This window comes from Oncorhynchus nerka, linkage group LG19, assembly GCF_034236695.1.
Source record: "Oncorhynchus nerka isolate Pitt River linkage group LG19, Oner_Uvic_2.0, whole genome shotgun sequence".
Classification (NCBI taxonomy): domain Eukaryota; kingdom Metazoa; phylum Chordata; class Actinopteri; order Salmoniformes; family Salmonidae; genus Oncorhynchus; species Oncorhynchus nerka.
Genome location: NC_088414.1, coordinates 27,567,774 through 27,592,522, shown reverse-complemented (window position 1 = coordinate 27,592,522; position 24,749 = coordinate 27,567,774). Strand labels below are relative to the sequence as shown.

Below are 24,749 nucleotides of genomic sequence, written 5' to 3'. Positions count from 1 at the left end.
ATTCACACAGATGAGCAGGGACCCTGGGCATCTTTCTTTTGGTGTTTTTCCAGTGTCAGTAGAAAGGCCTCTTTAGTGTCCTAAGTTTGCATAAGTGTGACCTTAATTGCCTACCGTCTGTAAGCAGTTAGTGTCTCAATGACCGTTCCACAGGTGCATGTTCATTAATTGTTTATTGAACAAGCATGGGAAACAGTGTTTAAACCCTTTACAATGAAGTTATTTCGATTTTTACAAATTCTCTTTGAAAGGATCCTGATAAAGGGACATTTCTTTTTTTGCTGAGTTTATAATTTGAAACAATTTCATGACACTTCAGAACCACTTGTCAAAAAGTTAAACATTCATCAAGGTTTCCATTTTAAAAGCATTTCATACAGCTATCTCTGATATGTACCTTATAGGTCAGTTATGTTGACCATAACTTTCTGAAAATGTGTCACAGATTTTGTCCCAAATATTGTGGCAGATGCAGTATGGCTAATCTCGGTTAACCCAGAACTAAGGTCTCACGTAATTGGTCAGCTGCTTGATTAAGTTCTGGGAACATATGTGTTAAGACAACCGATTAAGAAATTCTAGAACAAAGATTGGCACAAGGAGCTCCATCTTTATTTGCAAGTTACGGGCCGGGCCGAATGTCCCTTCCCTTCCAAAAGATGCTAACACCTAAGAAAACGTGATTTGTCCAAATAACCAATGACAAAAAAAACAGAACTACTGCTAGTTATCCTCCACATCAAATTCCTGCAACAGGTTCCACAATACTAGTTATGTTTACATAGATCTACGAGAGATTACATATGAAATTACCAATGTGCAGTAACAAGCTTTTAGCTCCCCCACCAGTTATTCGGTCTTATTTTCACGAGGCAAGTCAGTTAAGAACAATTTTTTATTTACAATGACGGCCTACCAAAAGGCAAAAGACCCCCTGCGGGGATGGGATTACAAATATAGGACAAAACACACATCACGACAAGGGGTTCCCAAACTTTTTCACTTGGCGCCACCCTTCAAGTATTGGCGAACATCCAGCCACCCCCCTTTGCATACACGAGCTACGTCTAATTCTAAGAGCACAAGCACTGTTCACACCCCTCTTGGTGGAGAGAATTTTACAGGTTTAAAGGTTATTTCCTGCAATTCTTTTTGTAATGGGGCGCAAAGAAAACTGAAGTTTTAAAGCACATTGTCTTGGACATTTTACCATGTCTAACATGTATTCATGTGATACCCAATTTTTTAAAACTTGCCTGCTGGCATGGGCTAGTTGATCTGTACATTTCTGACAAGTTATAGCTCTATGGTATGCAACGACTGGCATGACAAGAGGAACTGATGAAACACACACACACACACACACACACAAAGGTAGCGCCCCACAGTTTGGTAACCACTGCTGTATCAGATGCTTTTCCTTTACAATGTAACAATTCAGCAGCTCATTTCCAGTGGTTTGTGGATAAGAGCGTCTGCTAAATGACTTAAATGTAAATGTAAATGATTGGGAAAGCAGAAAGGAGTGTGGAGTACAGGACAATAAAACTGAACATACCATGCCCCCATGTGGGCAACATGTAAAACTGCAGGCAGATATACATGATTTAGTGTTAAAAAGGAAAGACAGACCAACAAAGAACATCTGTCTTGCACAGTAGATCTCCTGCTGGGCGTTGACAAAAGGTGGCAATTCAACATGTGGAATCATCCGGAAAGGAACAGAACATTTTCTGTGGTCAGATGCAATATGACGGCAACTCGCTGCGCAAGGTCAACATGTGTTGATCGGTCTTCCCTTTAAAACAATATGTAGAGAATGTGACACATTAATATTGCATTTCACACATTAGTTTATTTATTCTGTTACACTTCTCTTCAAAGTAAAAACTATTTACAATGCCCAGCCCCATCTAAAATTCTGCTGTGCTGTGTTTGAGTAGCAAGAAGAGGCAATTAACCATAACATTTCCCCAAAACTTCTTTAAACCAATTTTACAAACATTCCTCTAATAGTTTTAGCATTCTCTTTTTACAGCAATCTCACGAATACCCATTACTTCACTCATTTTGGATGTCCCAAACCAACCCAGTCATCATTCCATACACTCCACCAGGTCAAACCTATTACTACGTAGGGGTGGTGGGGAGGGGATATCACTCATGGGCAATTTTATTCTGTCCAGTTAAGGCAAGTAAAACCAAATGAGTCAAAAAATCTTACACAACAACCAGTAAAGTCAAGTGAAACATTCACTATTTACATCCAGGAGTTGAAACTTGCCAACCAGATGTGTGTGGGTGCATGAGTCTTAACTCCTGGTTGAGACCTCGATCAGCTGGGTTCAGTCTTCCTGTCTAGTCCAGTCCAGGACAAAGCTTGTGTCTGGGAGTCTCTCTCCTTTACGGTCTGCTCCTCTCAGAGACAATTCCATGTCCAGCTGTGGTCCAGAACAGCCCAGTCATTCAGGGTATGAGAGTCCACACGTCTTAGCCCACGATACACCTCTATTTGCAGCTGGTCATCCAGCAGAAGGGCCACTACATGGACCAAGCAAGGAGATGGTGGCAAGTGTCCATGAGGTATCCTCCTGGCCTGCAGAAACAAGACAGCACTATTAAGACAAGGATGATTAAACGCTATAACCGGGATCATAATAGATTAATATCAGACTAATATTAAATCCCAGACCCCCCTGGGTATAGCATGAGGAACAGAGCGGCTTGTCCAGACACCAGGATATATCTAGATGTCCAATCTCATTAAACGGACACATCTTGAAGAACCTATTAATTACCCAACTCTCCTCTGAATAACTATCATTGTTGGTACAGCAAGCTATTAAATAGAATCTTTAGTCAAATCATTTATCTAGTTCCCCTGTGCCTCTACCTGTCCTACATGCAACTTCAGGTAGCCAGTAACCTAGAAATTCAGCAAAAGTACATCTAACAAAGAATATACATTTCCCCCAGTGAGCCCCTTCCTAAAATCAGATGGTCACATCAACTTGCCTTCTGTGGCTCTCTGAAGGTCAGTGCAGTATTGTTCTGATACACCGAAGAATCTGTGTCAAGGTCATCCTCCATGCTGTCCTTTCTTGTGGAGAATGTCCAGGGAAAGGCAATCCGTGTCCAGTAGAAGAGTAAATACAAGGAGACAGGGGCATCTCACATAGTCCACAAACCTGTCCATCTCCCTACACTCTGTTCTGTGACTAAAACCAACAAAAGCACAAGTGGAAGATGAACTAATTTTACCCCCCCCCCCCCTCCAGTCAGTCCATTGTCCAGTAGTTTTGGGTTTCAAAAGGTTCCAATTGGAGGCCTGTGTTATAAAAATATGTTCTCTCCAGTATATTTTAATGTCTTTGAACATTTGTTGAATCTCTTTAAAATGTCCATAATTTTAAACTGGCAACCTATAGTCACATGGTCCCAGCCCACCAAACCCCATGAGACATGTTGCACAGTATGTTGTACAGAGGGGGATCAGCTATGGCAAGGAGGCTGGCCTGAGGAACAAGCGTGAAAGGAGTCATAATAGATTATTTTTTATCCATCTCCTCACGTAATCTCCGGATCTCTTCTTGAGAAACACATGGATTCAAATGATAACCACATATTAGTTGTCACCAGTCTAAAACAAATTGTCCATTCTCCTTTTTCTATTGATTTTTTTTTTTTTAAATAAAAAATATAATCCAGACTTGTATGAATAAAAAAAATGGTTAAAGCGAAGACCGTTTCAGTTTGCAGATGAAGTACCGATCATTCCTCCGGCCACATCTTCAAACTCTCCATTTTCACAAGTTGTAGGCAATTAGAGAAAGAAGACAATAAAGTTGCAACCCAGACATTCAAAGATCAAAAGGAGACAGATTCATCTTTTGAAAAACTACTGCTACATTTTCCATGCCATTTCCTCGGTATATAGGTTTGTAATGAGTCCTTCATGTTTGAAAGGATTTGCCGCTGTATCCAGAGACTATCGAGGACGACAACATTGCTTGGTGATGGACAGACGTCTTCATCTTATTACGAGAAGTTCTTCAGAGAGCAGTAGGCAGTGTGTTCAGCGGTGTCCACCTCAGTTTAATTTACAGTATCTCATCTTCAGGGACTCTAATACTTTATCCCCACAACTCTCTGCATTACCATTTGTTTAAAGTCTGGCTTCATCTCACTGCACTGTTCTGTTTTTGGAATACATTCATTTACATTTTTTTTTCTTTTTTGATATATAAGAAATTACAAGAAGCAAAAAAAAAACCAATATAAAAATACAAAAGCTTAGCAGCCTCAAAAGTGCTCCATATCATCAAGTCCAAATACTTTTCCACTGTTTTAAACAGACAAACATATTCAAAAAGCAACAAAAGAGAAGACTCTAGCTATAAAAACCAGGGTTCTCACAAGCAGTGGCAATAGCTTGCAAAACAGCCTGGAAACAGGAAAGCAAGACCTCAACACTGGCATGTCGTTAAAGGCAATAGATCCCCTTGAAAAATGCAAGGAACTTCTCTGGTCTTACCAACTTTCATAACCACAAGGAAGATAATTATTAAACATAACTATTTATGGTTCTTTTAACAAGAGTGAGATTGAGAGACAGGGCCTGTACTGCAGTAAAATATACCTCGGAAATCTGCCTTGAAACAAGACATTTGCTTTCACAGTTCAATCAGCGAATCAGAGCCTGTATACCCGTGACTCGTCGCGAGAGAAGAGCATGAGGGCAGCAAAGCACCAATGCCAGAACACGAGCGGCCATTCAGGTAACTGGACAGAAACGCAGACCATCATGAAGTCATTTAGGGGATGAGGAGCTGGTGAAAGATTGGATGAAAAGAGCCCTATCCACTCCCACTCTCGCTTAAAGAACCCATGTACAAAAATAACATCCACACATTCATTGGCTACTCATCACTCATACATCTAACATGGGCACAAATTGCATACATCCTTCACAAAGTAAAAAAAAGTTTCATGGAACAAAGTAAAAACATGGCCTTTTTATGCATCTCTGTAAGCAATAAAAAGTGTGCAGGCTTTGAGTCTACCACACAGACACCAGCATTCAGAAACATATTTTTCTTCCACTACTTATCCACAACAACTTTTGTTTGTTTTTGTAAGTGCAAACATTCAAGTTTTTCTTAAAATGCAAATTTGCTATAGCTTTACATTTTATATAAAATGTTTAAAAAAACAACAGTGTCTCTTTTCAAAAAAGAATATACTTTCTAAACCAAATGCTCATCACTCCCCCAACCCCTCACCATTATTATCAGAGATGTAACCTCCAGTTCCTTACTTGGGTATGTTTGCACACACACATCCACTTGTGTATATTCATATCATAGACATAATATATGCACATTTTGCATCCTAAAACCAACAAAAACAAAAAAACAGGCAAAACTTCATTTCAAATATTGAAACCCCATGTAATAAAGTGCATTAGTTTAGTTTAAGGTGCTTAACTGTAAGAAGTGCGGAAGGGTACTCCTCTCTGCACACCCCTTCCGGCCCCTCTCACTGAGAGACGAGGGAGAAAACAGTACTTTACAAGGTCCTCATCCAAGAGGGGGCAAAGTAGCTCAGCAGTGCACATTCGTCAGTGTGTGTGCGTATGTCGGTCTGTGAATGTGTGTGTGTGTCTCGTATGCCAGGTATAAGGCCTCAGGTGGATTCAGGTAGATGCTGTGGATCAATAATCTTCCACTGTTTCCATCTCGCCCAGGCTCATCCTGTCCCCTGCGCCCAGGAATGAATATCCTGCAGGAGAAACACCATGGTTCACTTCTATTCACATCCAGCATGGATTCCACTACTTTTCACATCTGGAAAGTACATTTCAGAAGTTTACAGTATTCTGTAGATAGAACCCAAAATGGGAGAGTAACTTAATACATAAATATACCTATATATTTTAACATTTATTTAACCATGTAGGCTAGTTGAAGATGAACTTACTGATTACATTACATGTATGATAACTATTTATGTTCTGTGTCAATGAAGGGTGAATATGGAATGAGTATGGAAAGCTACTGAGGGAGGCGAAGGGCAACAGTTTTTGATAAGGCAGGCCAACTGCAGAACTACGGAGGAGCAAGGAATTCGGCTCGAGGTCAAGTCAACAGAAGTGAGAAGAAACCTTGGAGGCGGGCCAGAGGGGAACACCCTAGCGACCCTGCTACTACAGTCCTATTTTACACATATACATGAAGGTTCTAGCATCAGGCAGGACCATGACTACACCAGTGAGAGGAACCAATTAAGTTCCTGCCTAGCAACAGACATGTATAGGCTGTCTAGATGTGTAGATATGACGATACAAGATATGTATCGTCATATCTTGTCTTTGCAGCTATACGACCCGATGGGATGAATAAACTTGGCCTGTCCTTCTTCCAGTTATTACTCTTTGATAAGACTCTAACACCTGCATATAAAAACATCCACTACTCAATACTTCATTCCATTTAGTTTACTTTTCACTGTGCTGCGAGACATTTAATAAATATACTGTATGTATTATTGACTGAGTGTCCGCATACCTAAGATGCTGGGGTCGGAGTGAAGCATCATGTTCTGTTTCTTCTTCATCTTTGCAGCTTGGCTGTCATACATTCCTCCCTTCCCCATCTGGGCTGCCTGGAACATGGACTACACAGATGAGAGAGGGGGGAGAGAGAAAAACGTGGTTACCGACAATGTATTGGGTATTTGCAAATTCCAATAAGTGCTCAAACATTAGAAAAGTATAGATTGATATTATAAAAAGAGTGTTGGTCATGACTTGAGGTGGAGCCTACCTGTAGAGGAAAGTTGTTCACGGACAGTCCTGGAACTTCTTTTGATAACTGGTGGGGGAGAGGGATGTTGGTTACTTATAATCTCTTACACATCCACACCACAAACATCCCCGTTGGACTTCTTCACATTTTATTGTGTTTCAAAGTGGGATTGAAAATGATTTAATTGTAATTTTTTGGTCAACGAAATACACAAAATACGCTAATGTCCTTTGTAGCTTAGTTGGTAGAGCATGGCAGTTTGATTCCAGGTACCACCTACACATATAAATGAATGCACACATGACTAAACTGCTTTGGATAAAAGAGTCTGCTAAACAGAATATACACTGCTCAAAAAAATAAAGGGAACACTTAAACAACACAATGTAACTCCAAGTCAATCACACTTCTGTGAAATCAAACTGTCCACTTAGGAAGCAACACTGATTGACAATAAATTTCACATGCTGTTGTGCAAATGGAATAGACAACAGGTGGAAATTATAGGCAATTAGCATGACACCCCCAATAAAGGAGTGGTTCTGCAGGTGATAACCACAGACCACTTCTCAGTTCCTATGCTTCCTGGCTGATGTTTTGGTCACTTTTGAATGCTGGCGGTGCCTTCACTCTAGTGGTAGCATGAGACGGAGTCTACAACCCACACAAGTGGCTCAAGTAGTGCAGCTCATCCAGGATGGCACATCAATGCAAGCTGTGGCAAGAAGGACGTTTGGCATTTGCCAGAGAACACCAAGATTGGCAAATTCGCCAATGGCGCCCTGTGCTCTTCACAGATGAAAGCAGGTTCACACTGAGCATGTGACAGTCTGGAGACGCCGTGGAGAACGTTCTGCTGCCTGCAACATCCTCCAGCATGACCAGTTTGGCAGTGGTTCAGTCATGGTGTTGGGTGGCATTTCTTTGGGGGGGCCGCACAGCCCTCCATGTGCTCGCCAGAGGTAGCCTGACTGCCATTAGGTACCGAGATGAGATCCTCAGACCCCTTGCGAGACCATATGCTGGTGCGGTTGGCCCTGGGGTCCTCCTAATGCAAGACAATGCTAGACCTCATGTGGCTGGAGTGTGTCAGCAGTTCCTGCAAGAGGAAGGCATTGATGCTATGGACCGCCCGTTCCCCAGACCTGAATCCAATTGAGCACATCTGGGACATCATGTCTCGCTCCATCCACCAACCACAGACTGTCCAGGAGTTGGCGGATGTTTTAGTCCAGGTCTGGGAGGAGATCCCTCAGGAGACCATCTGCCACCTCATCAGGAGCATGCCCAGGCGTTGTAGGGAGATCATACAGGCACGTGGAGGCCAAACACACTACTCAGGCTCATTTTGACTTGTTTTAAGGACATTACATCAAAGTTAGATAAGCCTGTAGTGTGGTTTTCCACTTTAATTTTGAGTGTGACTCCAAATCCAGACCTCCATGGGTTGATAAATTTGATTTCCATTGATAATTTGTGTGTGATATTGTCGTCAGCACATTCAACTATGTAAAGAAAAGTATTTAATAAGAATATTTCATTCTTTCAGATCTAGGATATGTTATTTTAGTGTTCCCTTTATTTTTTTGAGCAGTGTATATTTATTATTATACTGGACAAAAATATAAACACAACATGTAAAGTGTTGGTCCCGTGTTTCGTGAGGTGAAACAAAAGATTCCAGAAATATTCCATACACAAAAAGCCTATTTCTCAGATTTTGTGCAAAAATGTGTTTACATCACTGTTAAGTGAGCATTTCTCCTTTGCCAAGATAATCCATGCACCTGCCATTTATGGCATATCAAGAAGCTGATTTAACAGTATGATCATTACACATGTGAACCTTGTGCTAGGGACAAAAGGCTACTCTTAAAAGTGCAGTTTTGTCACAACACAAAGCCACAGATGTCTCACGTTTTGAGGGAGCGTGCAACTGACCGCAGGAATGTTCACCAGAGCTGTTGCCAGAGAATTTAATGTTCATTGCGATACCATAATTTGAGAATTTGGCAGTACGTCCAACCGTCCTCGCAACCCCAGACCACATGTAACCAAGCCAGCCCAGGACCTCCACATCCGGCTTCTTCACCTGCAGGATCGTTTGAGACCAGCCACCCCGACAGCTGATGAAACTGTGGGTTCGTACAACTCTTAGAATTTCTACATAAACTGTCAGAAACTGTCTCAGGGATGCTCATCTACGTGCTCGTCATCCTCACCAGGGTCTTGACCTGACTGCAGTTTGGCGTTGTAACCAACTTCAGTGGGCAAATTCTCACCTTCAACGGCCACTGGTGAAGAGTGCTCTTCACAGATGAGTCCCGGGTTTCAACTGTACCGGGCCGATGCCAGACGTGTATGGCGTCGTATGCTTATGTCAACGTTGTGAACAGAGTGCCCCATGGTGGTGGTGGGGTTATGGTATGGGCAGGCATAAGCGTCAGACAACGAACACAATTGCATTTTATCTATGGCAATTTGAATGCAGAGATACCGCAACGTCATCCTGAGGCTCATTGTCATGCCATTCATCCGCCGTCATTACCTCATGTTTCAGAATGATAATGCACGGCCCCATGTCGCAAGGATCTGTACACAATTCCTGGAAGCTGAAAATCTCTGTTCCCTAATGGCCTGCATACTCAGACATGTCACCCATTGAGCATGTTTGGGATGCTCTGGATCGACTTGTACGACAATGTGTTCCAGTTCCCGCCAATATCCAGCAACTTCGCACAGCCATTGAAGTGGAGTGGGTGTGACAACATTCCACAGCTCACAATCAACAGCACAATCAACTCCATGTGAAGATGTGTCACGCTGCATGAGGCAAATGGTGGTCACACCAGATACTGGACTGGTTTTCTGATCCATGCCCCTACTTCTTTTTTTTAAGGTACATGTGATCAATAGATGCATATCTGTATTTCCATCTTGAAATCCATAGATTAGGACCTAATGAATTCATTTCAACTGACCAATTTCCTTACATGAACTAATGCTAAAATATTTGAAATTGTTGCATGTTGCGTTTATATTTGTTCAATATACATATAACACACACCTGCTGTTGCTGCCTCTGGTGGTTGGCTTTCTGTTTGGCACGCCGCTCCAGGAACTGCTTGGCAAACTCTTTGGCTTCCACAGTGTCGCCCAGGTAGGAGCGGATAAAGTCAAGGACTTCGTAGGGAGACTCCACCTCCTTCAGATAGGCCACGATGGTGGCTACTGCTCACAGGAAGACCACAGACATTTACACTTAAAACCAGGGGAAAAGGTTGAGCAAGAGAGGAAATTCTGGAGCCAGGGAGTCTGGCAACGGAGTAGATGTTTGCGTAGGTGTGAAGCAAAGTTTCTTTTAGGAAAATGTGGAAAATTTTAATTAGGGCTGCCCCCGACTAAAATGGATCTTGGTCGACCGAAAGCAGTCTGTTCTTTCGACCAATTCATTGGTCTAAAATTTAAAACGTGCATATTTCCATAGATAGACATACCTTATGCATTTTAATAAAATCAACTATGCATTTAGCTTACGGTTGATGAAATAAGACAAATGCCTCAAGAGGGCACAGGAGAGCTAGATAACCATGAGGGAAAAAGTCTAACCTTTCTCATGTGGAATGCCAATTTATCTTACCATTTCTACCGATCTGTGTGCCAGTTATGGTTTTCATATGCACATTTTCATTAAACCATTTTATAACGTAGCCTAGTGGTTAGAGCGTTGGACTAGTAACCGGAAGGTTGCAAGTTCAAACCCCTGAGCTGACAATATACAAATCTGTCGTTCTGCCCCTGAACACACAGTTAACCCACTGTTCCTAGGCCGTCATTGAAAATAAGAATTTGTTCTTAACTGACTTGCCTAGTTAAATAAAAGGTAAAAAAATATATAATATATATATTTTTAAAAATTCATTGTCATGTGGTTAATCAAAATTCTATCTAAATGAAAATTATACAAACCTAAAAAGTAACTGCTATTGTCATTGCCAACTACGTAAAAAATAGCCGACATAAAGCCAACAAATAAAAACATTGCTGCCTGCAGGTAGAAAATCTGGTGATAAAAATAAATATCCTATAAATCACAACGGCTACACATGGCCTGTCTGCAACAAACTTTAAACATTGGCTCAACTAGTAACTTGGGTCCAGCCCGAATGTGCTAGCGAACTTGCAACATTATATAAAATATTCTGGGCGCTCAGAGTTACAACGTGCCAGTGAGCTCAGGACAGACACAGCTGTAGGCTATTTGTGCATGGGATAAGAATCAGTTCTTGACTTGGACAGGAGTTCACCGGAGCTGAGTACAGGCACATCAAATGTTCAACTGCTTGAGCTCCTGTTCCTCTTATAGAATATTAGCTCAAAGGTATTGTGGAGCGCTTGCACCTAAATATTTTTTCTTTATTTAACTAGGCAAGTCAGTTAAGAGCAAATTCTTGTTTAAAATGACGGCCTACTCAGGCCAAATCTGAACGACGCTGAGCCAATTGTGCACTGCCCTATGGGACTCCGAAACACGGCAGGATGTTATACATCCTGGATATAAACAGTATATAAACAAAATGAGTTCCGGAAACTATTTCAGTCCAAGTCAAGCACTGAAGTAATCAGGAAGACCTATTTTATGACGTTCCTACTTGATCAGAGCATGACATTTTTCCCTTTCACTCCGAGTGGTTACCAAAAGAGAGGTGGAAAGATTTTTTGAATACATTGAGGAACCACTGTAATTCTTAATGGATGTAAAAACAGACCGTTTGCTTGCTGTTTGAGGCGAAGAAAACCTTACTTTGAGAAGCTCCACAGGACATTAATGGTGGTGCGTTAAGCCAATCAGAAACTCTCTGATCCCCAAATGGGCACATTTATATGCAGGCCAGGTAGCCTATAGGTCTACTTCTATGCGTGCGCATCCTAACATTGACAGGAGCGCTCCAGACAAAAGACGCTGACTAAATTCACAAAACTTGTAGATGGAATGAAATAAACCAAAACTCGTTTCTCACTAATTTAGCATAGGTTGTGCACTCCGACAATGAGAATGGGAAATAATATTGAATGCATTGACAGAAATTACAGTCACCAAAGTAACAAACATCGTAGTTTAAAAATGATAGGAATGAAGGGTAAATAGTAGTTTAGAAATGATAGGAATGAAGGGTAAATGTACTGTACTGGTGATTTATGTAATTGGGTATTAATATACACTAACAGTCAAACAATTCACACAATTCAATTATGAAACAATGAATGTGCATTGTGCATCTGGGAGCATGATCAATCCAATGCCTGCATAGGCCATGCAGCATTTACGGTGATACAGCCTCAGCAGCAGTCAGGGAATTCATACTAAACTCAGCAAAAAAAGAAAGTCCTCTCACTGTCAACTGCATTTATTTTCAGCAAACTTAACATGTGTAAATAATTGTATGAGCATAAGATTCAACAACTGAGACATAAACTGAACAAGTTCCACAGACATGTGACTTAAGAGAAATTGAATAATGTGTCCCTGAACAAACTGCGGGTCAAAATCAAAAAGTAACAGTCAGTATCTGGTATGGCCTCCAGCTGCATTAAGTACTGCAGTGCATCTTCTCCTCATGGACTGCACCAGACTTGCCAGTTCTGGCTGTGAGATGTTACCCCACTCTTCCACCAAGGCACCTGCAAGTTCCCGGACATTTCTGGGGGGGGGGGGCGGCCCTAGCCCTCACCCTCCGATCCAACAGGTCCCAGACGTGCTCAATGGGATTGAGAGCCGGGCTCTTCGCTGGCCATGGCAGAACATTGACATTCCTGTCTTGCAGGAAATCACACACAGTATGGCTGGTGGCATTGCCATGCTGGAGGGTCATGTCAGGATGAGCCTGCAGGAAGCATACTACATGAGGGAGGAGGATGTCTTCCCTGTAACGCACAGCGTTGAGATAGCCTGCAATGACAAGCTCAGTCCGATGATGCTGTGACACACCGCAACAGACCATGACGGACCCTCCACCTCCAAATCAAGTACAGGCCTCGGTGTAACGCTCATTCCATCGTCGATAAATGTGAATCAGACCATCCCCCTGGTGAGACAAACCCGCAACTCGTCACTTTTTGCCAGTCCTGTCTGGTCCAGCGACGGTGGGCTTGTGCCCATAGGCGACGTTGTTGCCGGTGATGTCTGGTGAGGACCTGCCATACAACAGTCCTACAAGCCCTCAGTCCAGCCTATCTAGGCCTATTGCAGACAGTCTGAGCACTGATGGAGGGATTGTGCGTTCCTGGTGTAACTCGGGCAGTTGTTGCCACCCTGTACCTGTCCCACAGGTGTGATGTTCGGATGTACCGCTCCTGGGCAGGTGTTGTTACACGTGGTCTGCCACTGTGAGGACTATCAGCTTTCCGTCCTGTCCCTTTGTAGCTCTGTCTTAGGCGTCTCACAGTACGGACATTGCAATTTATTGCCCTGGCCATATCTGCAGTCCTCATGCCTCCTTGCAGCATGCCTAAGGCATGTTCACACAGATGAGCAGGGATACTGGCCATCTTTCTTTTGGTGCTTTTCAGAGTCAGTAGAAAGTCCTCTTTAGTGTCCTAAGTTTGCATAACTGTGACCTTAATTGCCTACCGTTTGTAAGCAGTTAGTGTCTTAACTTCTCTAGGGTAGGGGACAGCATTTGGAAATTTGGATGAAAAGCGTGCCCAAATTTAAACGGCCTTCTACTCAGGCCCAGAAGATAGGATATGCATATAATTGATAGTGGATATAAAACACTAAAGTTTTCAAAACTGTTAAAATAGTGTCTGAGTATAACAGAACTGATTTGGCAGGCAAAAACCTGAGAAAAATCCATTCAGGAAGTAGGATTTTTCTATTCAATGCCATTACAGTATCCTTTGACTTAGGACTCAAATTGCAGTTCCTATGACTTCCACTAGATGCCAACAGTCTTTAGAAATTGTTTCAGGCTTGTATTCTGAAAAATGAGGGAGTAAGAGGAGTCTGAATGAGTGGACCCTGCCGTGTCAGAGCTTTTTAATGCGCGAGACCGAGAGAGTGCCTTTTTTGTTTACCTTTTATATTGACGATGTTATTGTCCGGTTGAAATATCATTGATTATTTAGGCTAAAAACAACCTGAGGATTGATTATGAACATCGTTTGAAATGTTTCTACAAACTTTACGGATACAATTAGGATTTTCTGTCTGTCTGTGGTGACTGCGTTTGAGCCTGTAGATTACTGAAGAAAACGAGCGAACAAAATGGAGGTTTTTGGATATAAAGAGACTTTATCGAACAAAAGGAACATTTATTGAATAAATTAATGTCTTCTGAGTGCAACCATATGAAGATCAAAGGTAAGGGATTCATTTTCTCTCTATTTCTGACTTGTGTAACTCTTCTAATTGGCTGGTTACAGTTTGTAATGATTTGTCTGCTGGGCTATATTCTCAAATAATTGTATGGTATGCTTTCACCATAAAGCATTTTTTAAAATCTGACACCATGGTTGGATTCAGAAGAAGTTCATCTTTAAACCTATATTTTCTGAATTATTATAATGAGTATTTCTGTATTTGAATTTGGTGCTCTGCAATCTCACTGGATGATGGCCAGGTGGGACGCTAGCGCATACCCTAGAGAGGTTAACGACTGTTCCACAGGTGCATGTTCATTAATTATTGTTTATGGTTCATTGAACAAGAATGGGAAACAGTGTTTAAACCCTTTACAATGAAGATCTGTGAAGTTATTTGGTTTTTTACAAATTATCTTTGAAAGACAGGGTCCTGAAAATTGGACATTTCTTTTCTTGCTGAGTTTACTTGCGCTTTGTGGAGCAGTGCAGTTTGTTCTCTTTCTACAGGATATACCGCCCTCAACCAATCATGTCAATGCGGAGTTATACAGAGCCCACTACATTGTTACAAAATTTGGGAGGCGCATGGCGATGCAGTATGGACCTGAATTTGGCCTCTGCATGCCACTGGAGGCTCCGCAATGGAATTGTTCTGAGATTGCCGCAAATATATATATACACACACACACAGTGCATTAGGAAAGTGTTCTCCTACAATTGCATAGCCTTCAGAAATGTTGCACAACATGAGCTCATGGGCTCTCATGAAGTGTTAAATGTATTAGAAAATCTAAAAATCTACATTGATGTCAGAGTGATAAAAAGCATGAGCTTGCGCACACCCAAGAAAATAATTCAGTGTAGAGATGCTGAATAACGGTGAATAAACTGTAAGCTATAAAAACAAAAGAGTCGCACACTCTACATGTATAACCTCCCAGACAACCAACTTTTTGGCATCACAGTGCCTTCTATTATAGCTTAGAGTGATTAGAGGGACAATAGTGCTGAGTAGCAGGCAATTTTGGTAGGCTACAAGTTTGGTAGGATACAAATGACCAGCAGCAGCATCAGAGGTTGGAGAAGCCTAAGGCTGATGCTAAATGTTTAAGGCTGATGCTAAATGTTTCTTCACATCATAAGCGCAGCAACGTGCACAAGACAGTAGGTTACACGAGAATGTTCATTCCACAACGTTGTCAAAAGCGCACCGCACACGCAACCGGTTACATTTGACAGATGAAAATATCCATTCAAAATTTTGAAAGAGGGGAGATCTAAAGATGCAACAACTAGCATGGGTTGCTAATATGACTAGAACTGTGCCATTGGCTGCTGGACATTGAAAGTTGATTTGAAAACAAATAGAGCATGAGAGAAATAGGCATCAGGTTGCAATGGCATATGGAAGTCTTTATAAAATAATTGCTTCCACAATATGGTCGGATTTTTAGCTTTTGAAGCAAGGCAAGACATGCCTCATAATATGCATAGGCTACTGCCTCCAGCTCATTGCAAAGTGGTTCTGATGCCTGCCTACCGTTGCCTATGCACTTGAATGACGAATGGGAAGTGCACTTCAATTACCAGTTGAAAAATATTTAGAATTGCTATGCAATGATTGGACTTAAAAAAGCATGTTTCACAACAGCAGCAATGAACATGCTGTTTGAGGAGCTGTAGCAGTTACTCTCGTGCTGTCTGGCAGAGTTTCAGCTGAAGCTAGGCTCTATCTGTATGCTGTGAGCATGTGATAAGATGCTGGACTAATGAAAATAGCTTAATTATGGTAACTAACCTATAGACAGATAAGCATGACCGGTCAAATGTATTTCCATCGACTGGTATTTCCCATTTATTAATAGGCTAACAACTATTATTTTTTGCAATAGGGCTTTTTTTCTTCTCCCAGACAATTAGACGGAGCAAAATGTATTTATCGGCTTTTCATATTTTTGGGGGGGCGGAAAGGAAATCGTTTTGAATATATTTGCATTGATGTCAGTGTGATTAGAGGGATAAAAAGCATGAGCTGGTGCACACCCAGATAGTGTGAATGAGTGATGACATTATATTTGAGTATATTCATGGGGCCGGTCGCAGGGACACAGATCCAGTGATGAAGTGAAAGAGGTGGAGCATTCGTTACCATCCAGGGACGAGGAGGGGGAGTTGTTAGCGGAGGTGTTGAGCGCGTGCAGCATCTGTTCACACCAGGTGGTGAAGCCGTCCTGGGGTTTCATGCCCTGCAGCAGCTTCAGCAATTTGTCCTCCTCCTCTGTACGCTTCTTCCTTAACATGTACTGCTCACTGCAGGTGGACACGGAAACAATGTTTACACACACACAGGCCTTGAAACAGTTTACATACACACAAAACGTTAACACACAGCTTTAAACAGAGGTAAACACAATGCACCACACACACACAGTGAGGTGTACCTAAGAGAGGGGCTGCTGCGGCTGTTCTTCATGCCCATGTTGCGGAGGCTGTTCTGGTTCTTCACAGCCTCCTCCCAGACACCCATACCTCCAGAGCTGCCTTTGGGCTCCATGCCCCCACCAGACCACATGCCCACAGACCCCTCACCCCACTGACCCATAGACAGGCCTCCATGCTGGAGGAAGACAGAGAAAGAACAGAGGGACATGGGTCACACTACTGGTTATCAGGGCCTGGTCCACCAGCCCAAATATATTTTTGCCATAATTACACCCCCCCCCCCCACTAGTGTGTCTTCGCTAGGAGTTGAAGCAAACTCAAAACATTGAAAAACCTTGTTTATGAACAAAACAATGTAAATAGCCAAGAATCAGATGGACAAAGTCGCACTTTAGTAGACTTCAGAGTCAATTAGACCAGTGATTCCCAACCAGGGGTACCAGGGTCACTGGGGCTATTTAGCCTATTCACAGGGGGTACTTGAGAAGACTCATGAGTCTATGGGGTTACTGGTAAAATGCACGAGGGGGTACTTTAGGGGTACTCCGGGCAAAGCAAAATTCAGTTGGTGGTACAGTAACCCAAACATATATATTTTCGTCTTTTTTTACCTTTATTTAACAAGGCAAGTCCGTTAAGAACAAATTCTTATTTACAATGAAGGCCTAGGAACAGTGGGTTCACTGCCTTGTTCAGGGGCAGAACAACAGAAATGCGAGAGAAATGTTTGCATTGTGGAGTCCTGACCACCTGCCAACGTGGCTGTTGAAATAGACCTTACATGCCAATACCGGCATTTGGCAGGTGGTAATTTTAGGTCCTGCTGGTTACACTTATGGGCATTGTAATAAATATCCTCAGAACACACATTTCTTCTCAGGAAACTACTACACTTTTAAAACCTCCCTGTAGACATAGCAGGACAGCCCGTGTGAAGTTTTTTTTTTGTTGGGGGGGGTTCCTCACCCTGTCCCTCTGCTGCTGGGCCCTCTGGTGCTGGGCCTGCTGTTTGAGCAGCCTCTCGGTCTCCAGCTCCAGCAGGCTGAGGCTCTTGCCTTGCTTGGAGAGCGCTGAGACCTGGGGGCCACTCCACACAGTCCCTGACCCTGACCCAGCGATACACCCTGGGCCCCCGGGCTGGGCCTGTTGCAGCAGCTTCAGGATCAGCTCCTGCTGCTGCCGACACTGCTGCTTACGCCTGTACAGCTCCTCCTCCTCACGCCTCTTCTGCTCCTCCTGCTGCCGCCTCTTCTCCTCCCGCCGCTTCCTCTCCTCCTCCTTGGCCCTGAGTTCAGCCTCACGCCGGTCCTGGAGCTGAGGTACAAGAGATGAACAGAGAGAGAGTCAGCAAGAGAAAGAGAGGAGAGAGAGGGGGGACAAAGTCAATAAAGACAGTACCTTCTGTAGCTGCTCCAGAGATGGCCCCTGAGTGGAATGACTCATGGTTAAGTCCCATAGGTTGGCCTCACCTCCTGGAACAGGCCACAAACACATTACTGACATACAATGGCAACATTTTATTTTTTATTTTACCTTTATTTAACTAGGAAAGTCAGTTAAAATCCTTATTTTCAATGACGACCTAGGGGCAGTTCAGGGGCAGAATGACAGATTTGTACCTTGTCAGCTCAGGGGTTTGAACTTGCAACCTTCCGGTTACTAGTCCAACGCTCTAACCACTAGGCTACCCTGCCACCCCATGTAGAAGGACATCTGGGTGAATGAAAAGATGTATAGCTGAGGTCTATCAGTCTTGGAGGATGCAAGAGCGTGTGCTTGGTGGTTAGAGTGTTGGGCCAGTAACCGAAAGGTTGCTGGATCGAATCCCCAAGCTGTCAAGGTAAAAATCTGTCATTCTGCCCCCGAGCAAGGCAGTTAACACACTGTTCCCCGGGCGCTGAAGAAGTGGATGTCGATTAAGGCAGCCACCCACCCTCTCTGATTCAGAGATTGGATTAAATGCGGAAGACACATTTTAGTTGAAGCCATTCAGTTGTACAACTGACTAGGTTTCCCCCTTTCCTTATACAAATATGGTAAAATATATTAGCACCCTTGCACTTGAAAATGGAGTGCAATGGAGCAGAATGGCCTCTTCAAAACTGGTTGAATGGCTATTTTTACCCTGTAGGCACCAGCAACTTACCAGCTGTAGGATAAATTACATTTGCTGAGAATGACCTTGCCTCCAACCAAATTAATTTGAAATCTTAACAATTTAGTCCAGGCCATTTTTGCCTTTGAAATGAAAAAGCATAATTTTCCAGAGATTTTTTGTGTGGTTCTGTGCAGTTGTAAATCAAACAAATACGTGTTAACACCAAAAGTTTTAAATTATAAATTATTTTTGAAGAACGTGAAACAATATATTTGACCGCATCTGTATAAAGTGTGCTTATATAAAAGGTGTATGTGAAGCAGATAATGATGCAGCGGGTACCTGACTGCTGGGAGGCTGAGGTACGCATGTCCCACATAGACCCATTATCTGGTACTGACATGGACCTGTTCATCATGCTAGATTCCCCACTCCTGAAAACAGAAACACATTAGTACACTGACGAATACCCTCATATACATCCAGTGTGTGTGTTTGTGCCTACCTGTTCATGTGCTGAAACCTTATCTGCAATTGCTGGTATAAAGCTGCAGTGGCTGCTTGTTCTAACTGTTTCTTCAGCAGCTCCTGATCCATATTGCCCTGCGGAACAAGACCTACAGAGTTACCGTACCAACTATGCCACTGCTTTAGAAAACCACCAAGCACACCAAATACTAGGGATATACAATATAAATTGGTAAGCATATCAGAATCGGCCGATATTACCTAAAAATGGCAACATCGGCCAGATGTCTAGTGCAAAACCGATGTCAAAGCTGTCGTGCATACCTATATAACGTAGGTAGATGACGCTACAAAAATACAGCGCTACACAGAAGAAAAGCAACAAGTTCCAACAACTAAACAAGTTCAAGTCGAGCAGTCATTTGAAAGAGGAAGAACATTTTAGAGGGGTTAAAACTTGCAAAAGTACTCTACAAGTGGCTGTGAACAAGCGATTCAGTGGCATACTCTCGGAGCCTCTTTACTGTGTCGCCACCATGCTCGATGCTTGCTACAAGGAGCGCTACTTTGATGCAGACAAGAAACAGGGTTTATGTGAAATGTTAGACAGCTGGACAAGATGGAAACGGACACAGTGACAGTGTGCATCAAGGAAGAGAGGTCACGGACAGACACAGCTGAAACTTCATCGCTTGACACGTATGATGAAATCCTGGTTGAGACTGAACAACAAAACAGCACACCAAGTAAATGAAATAAATAGGTTTTGATTATGTTTTACTGGTAATGGGGACATACGTAAATGCCAACAAAATAACTTTTTGGTCAGTGTGTGTGTTTCAACTATTTAACTGTACTAGAATGCTTAAAAAGGCCGCTAAAAAAATGTAATCAAATCGGTATTGTTTTTTTGGCAAGGAAAAAAATGGCATATCGGTGCATCCCTACCAGATACACTACTGATTATCTGCTCTGGATAGATACACGATACAGCTACAAGAGACAATATATACTTTGATACTTTACTTATTCAAATAAAAGTTGTTCACCACAGTCAAGTATCTCTGTGCCTTTGCTGTACCTGGGTTAACTGACAAACTAACCCCACACACGCACACCACTAAACAAACCACCAGTAAACAGAAACACCCAGACAGACGTGTGCTCGCTGACTCACAGAGGACCCCCGAGGTGGTGGAGGCTGTCTCACCAGCAGGGGTGGGGGGGAGGGGCCGGGGGAGAAGGGCACGCGCCCCCACATCTTGATGACGTCACCCAGGGGCTGGAAGCCCTCATCACAACCCCTCTTTACCAGCAGTGTCATGGAGAAGTAGCCCGCCTGGAACCACTCACACATCTCCACAGTGGAGAAGGGACCTGGACCAGGGTCATGACAAAACAATATGAAAAAGTATCTGTAAGGTATTATATGCAAATTGATATGTACAGTGCCTTCAGAAAGTATTCCAACCCCTTGACTTATTACACATGTTGTGTTAGAGCCTGAATTCAAAATGTATTAAATTCATTTTTAGATCCTCATCTCAGCACATGTTGTTAGACATTACTGCAAATTTATTGAGAATAAAATACAGAAATACCTCATTTACGTAAGTATTCACATGCCAGAATCAATACTTTGTAGGAGGACCTTTGGCAGCGATTAAAGCTTTGAGTCGTCTTTGGCATGTCTATCAGCATTTGTACCTCAGCGTTTACTCCCATTCTTACTAAAAAACAAGATTCTCTAGTCTGATGAAACCAAGATTGAACTCTTTGGCCTGAGTACCAAGCTTCATGTCTGGAGGAAACCTTGCACCATTCCTACGGTAAAGTATGGTGGTGGCAGCATCATGCTGTGGGGATGTTTTTCAGCAGCAGGGACTGAGAGACTAGTCAGGATCAAGGGAAGGCTGAAAAGGGCAAAGTACAGAGAGATCCTTGATGGAAACCTGCTCCAGAACGCTTAGGAACTCAGACTGGAGCGAAGGTACACCTTCCAACAGGACAACGACCCTAAGCACACAGCCAAGACAATGCAGGAGTGGCTTCAGGACAAGTCTCTGAATATCCTTGAGTGGCCCAGCCAGAGCCCGGACTTGAACCCGATCGAACGTCTCTGGAAAGACCTAAAAATAGCTGTGCAGCGTCGCTCCCCATCCAATATTACAGAGCATAAGAGGATCTGCAGAGAAGAGGAGAAACTCCCCAAATACAGGTGCGCCAATCTTGTAGCATCAAACCCAAGAAGACACGAGGCTGTAATCGCTGACAAAGATGCTTCAACAAAGTACTGCGTAAAGGGTCTGAATGCTTAAATTTGACTCCAGTTCATTTTTAATACAAAAATAACGTTTTTTGCTTCGTCTTTATGGGGTATTCCGTGTAGATTGATGAGAAAAAAAACATTTAATCCATTTTAGAATAAGGCTGTAATGTAACAAAATGTTGAAACGGTCAAGGCTTCTGAATACTTTCCAAATGCACTAACTTCTAAAAATTGTGAATGTGTGTGTCTACCTTGGATCTCTGCCTGGGGGTCCTTGTAGAACCACTTCATGGCTGCCTCGTGGGAGAGGGGCAGGGCACAGTCCCTATGGGCAGAGTGGGAGTGTGTGTGTCCAGCGGTGTGTGTGTGTGAGTGTGGGGCTGGGTGTGTAAGAGATTGGGAGGTAATGTTGTGGCTCTCCTGCAGTGCTTGAGTGAAACACTCCTCCTCAAGGGATGTGTCCTGCAGAGATGCCACCATCTTTTCAGCCTCCTACAAGGGTGGGAGAGGATTAAAAAAATATGAACATTTACATAACACTAACTCACATTCAGCCAGTACATCAAGTGTAATCGTAATCCTGACAATAAATCCAGTACTTGGATGTAAAAATTAATGGATGTCTAATTGACATGATAATGCAACCCTACCTGTTGCAAGTGCTTCATGCCCTCGTCCTCCTCCACTTCTCCCCCTGTTGATGGGAGGAGAGATCCAAAGGAGGGAGGAGGCATCAGGCTGGAGAAAGTGGTGGTAGAGGAGGAAGGGTCTGGACTGAGCTGAGCACCACTCCCCGGAGGTAAGCTGCCTGTGAGACCACAGAGAGAACAGGGGGAGAGGGGATGAGACATGTACTAGGGCCACTACTGAGCATACAGGTGAAACATTCTCTGGAGCAGATACAAACTGATGCCCACACAAAGAGCCAAGACCACAACACAAACCATACATGAGAAAGCAAATGACAAATTAGGAAACAGTAAGTTAGCTATGTTGAACCGACTACAGTAAATGGTTGAATCCCAAACGCACATGTAAACAGAACCAGATTGAAACAGCGATGCTGTCAAACACGTGTTGAATACATTCCGTCTCCGGACTAAATTCCTCTCCTGCCATCGACATTCATAATCTAAATGTGTGCTGACTGATCAACACTGTGTTAAATAACTTTTCAGCATATTTCACAGAAAATCTGAAATCTCCATTCACAAGTAAAACGTAGTGAGGGGGTTCCACACACTGCACCAGGTTAAAACAGATTCATCGCTTGCGTACATGACTTGCTGTGTGCCAGCCTGGTCTCAAAATAGACATAACTTGGTAAATGTAAACCCGGGATACTGAAATTAGTATATGTGGTTCCCCAAACTGTGAGGCGCACCACATTATTTTTCTTTTTGGAGGGGGATGGAGACTCAGTCCAGCTTTCAACTTCCTCTTTAAAGTTCTAATAGTAAAATGCACAAGGTCAAATTTCTAAATTGAGTAATGTGTCATCAGTTTCCCTTGTCATGTGTCAGTCATTGCATATTTTAGAGAGCTATTTAGAAAAAAAAATATGACATAGACAAGTTTGTTTGAGTCACTAATGTCACATGAATATACATTAGCAGGTGGCAAAATGTTTCGACTTGCAAGAAAATGAGCTTTAACAGCAACAGTTTCTCTGCACATCATGACAAATGTGTAGAACTGCAGGAAATAAGCTTTAAACCAGCTAAATGTTATTTCTGCCAACAAGATGGGAGTGAACAATTTATTAATGAACAGTGCTTGTGCGTAGTGCGCGCGAAGGGGAGCGTGGCATGTTCCCCAATGCTGGAAGGGGGGCCTGAGAGAAAAAGTTTTGGAACCCCTGACTTAAAGGAGAATATTCCTATTCTCTTAAGTATACTGAACAAAAATATAAATGCATCATGCAACAATTTCAAAGATTTACTGTTCATATAAGGAAATCAGTCCATTTAAATAAATTCATTAGGTCCTAATCTATGGATTTCACATGACTGTCCAGCCAGCTACATTGTATAATTGCATAGTAAATATCAAATCAAACTTTGTAACAAGAGCCAAATACAACAGGGGTAGACCTCACCGTGAAACACTTACAAGCCCTTAACCAACAATGCAGTTCCAGAAAAAGTTTAAATATTTACCAAATAAACAAAAAGTAAAATCCAAAATATTGAGGCTATATACAGGGGCACCAGTACCAAGTCAATGTGGGGGGGTACAGGTTAGTCGAGGATATTTGTACATGTTGGTAGGGGTAAAGTGACCATTCATAGATAAACAGCAAGTAGCTGTGGGGGGGAGGGGGTCAAGGTAAATCATCCAAATGGCAGTTTTATTAATTGTTCAGCAGTCTTATAGCTTGGGGATAGAAGCTGAACCTCTTCAACCTATGGGGGCGCTATGTCATTATTGGATAAAAAAACGTGCCCATTTTAAGCACAATATTTTGTCACGAAAAGATGCTCGACTATGCATATAATTGGCAGCTTTGGAAAGAAAACACTGACGTTTTCAAAACTGCAAAGATATTATCTGTGAGTGCCACAGAACTCATGCTACAGGCGAAACCAAGATGAAACCTCAAACAGGAAATGAGCTCTGTTTCCCATCGTCTCCTTATATGGCTGTGAATGTGTGATGAATGAACGTAAGCGCTCTGCTGTTCGTCCAAGATGTCTGCAGCATTGTGACGTATTTGTAGGCATATCATTGGAAGATTGGCCATAAGAGACTACATTTGCCATGGGTCCGCCCGGTGTCCTTTGTCTAAATTGTTGCGTAATCTTCAGCTGCATGCATTTTGCCATGCGATTCAGAGGGGAAAGGACACTTCCACGAACCATATATCATCGAAGAGATATGTGAAAAACACCTTGAGGATTGGTTCTAAACAACGTTTGCCATGTTTCAGTCGATATTATGGAGTTAATTTGGAAAAAAGTTTGGCGTTTGGATAACTGAATTTGTTTTTTTTTGGTAGCCAAACGTGACGCACCAAATGGACCGATTTCTCCTGCACAAAAAATCTTTCAGGAAAAACGGAACATTTGCTATCTAACTGAGAGTCTCCTCATTAAAAACATCCGAAGTTCTTCAAAGGTAAATTATTTATTTGAATGTTTTTGCTGGTTTTTGTGAAAATGTTTCCTGCTAATGCTAAATGCTACGCTAGCTATCAGTACTGTTACACAAATGCTAGTTTGCTATGCTTGAGAAGCATATTTTTGAAAATCTGAGATGACAGTGTTGTTAACAAAAGGCTAAGCTTGAGAGCTAGCATATT

At 42.5% G+C, this 24,749-nt stretch overlaps 1 protein-coding gene across 1 annotated transcript in view; it reads right to left on the bottom strand.

Annotated features, from left to right (window-relative positions):
* Positions 1–881: 881 nt before the first annotated feature.
* Positions 882–24,749, bottom strand: part of LOC115117704 (GRB10-interacting GYF protein 1-like) — a 38,079-nt gene continuing 14,211 nt past the window's right edge. Inside the window, 14 exon segments of the mRNA XM_065004827.1 lie at positions 882–2,596; positions 3,016–5,781; positions 6,567–6,675; positions 6,825–6,872; positions 9,874–10,037; positions 16,321–16,481; positions 16,613–16,788; positions 17,580–17,927; positions 18,012–18,085; positions 19,054–19,145; positions 19,217–19,314; positions 20,357–20,556; positions 21,700–21,940; positions 22,099–22,256. Coding sequence (XP_064860899.1) covers positions 5,714–5,781; positions 6,567–6,675; positions 6,825–6,872; positions 9,874–10,037; positions 16,321–16,481; positions 16,613–16,788; positions 17,580–17,927; positions 18,012–18,085; positions 19,054–19,145; positions 19,217–19,314; positions 20,357–20,556; positions 21,700–21,940; positions 22,099–22,256 — 1,937 coding nt within the window. The 3' untranslated portion in view covers positions 882–2,596; positions 3,016–5,713.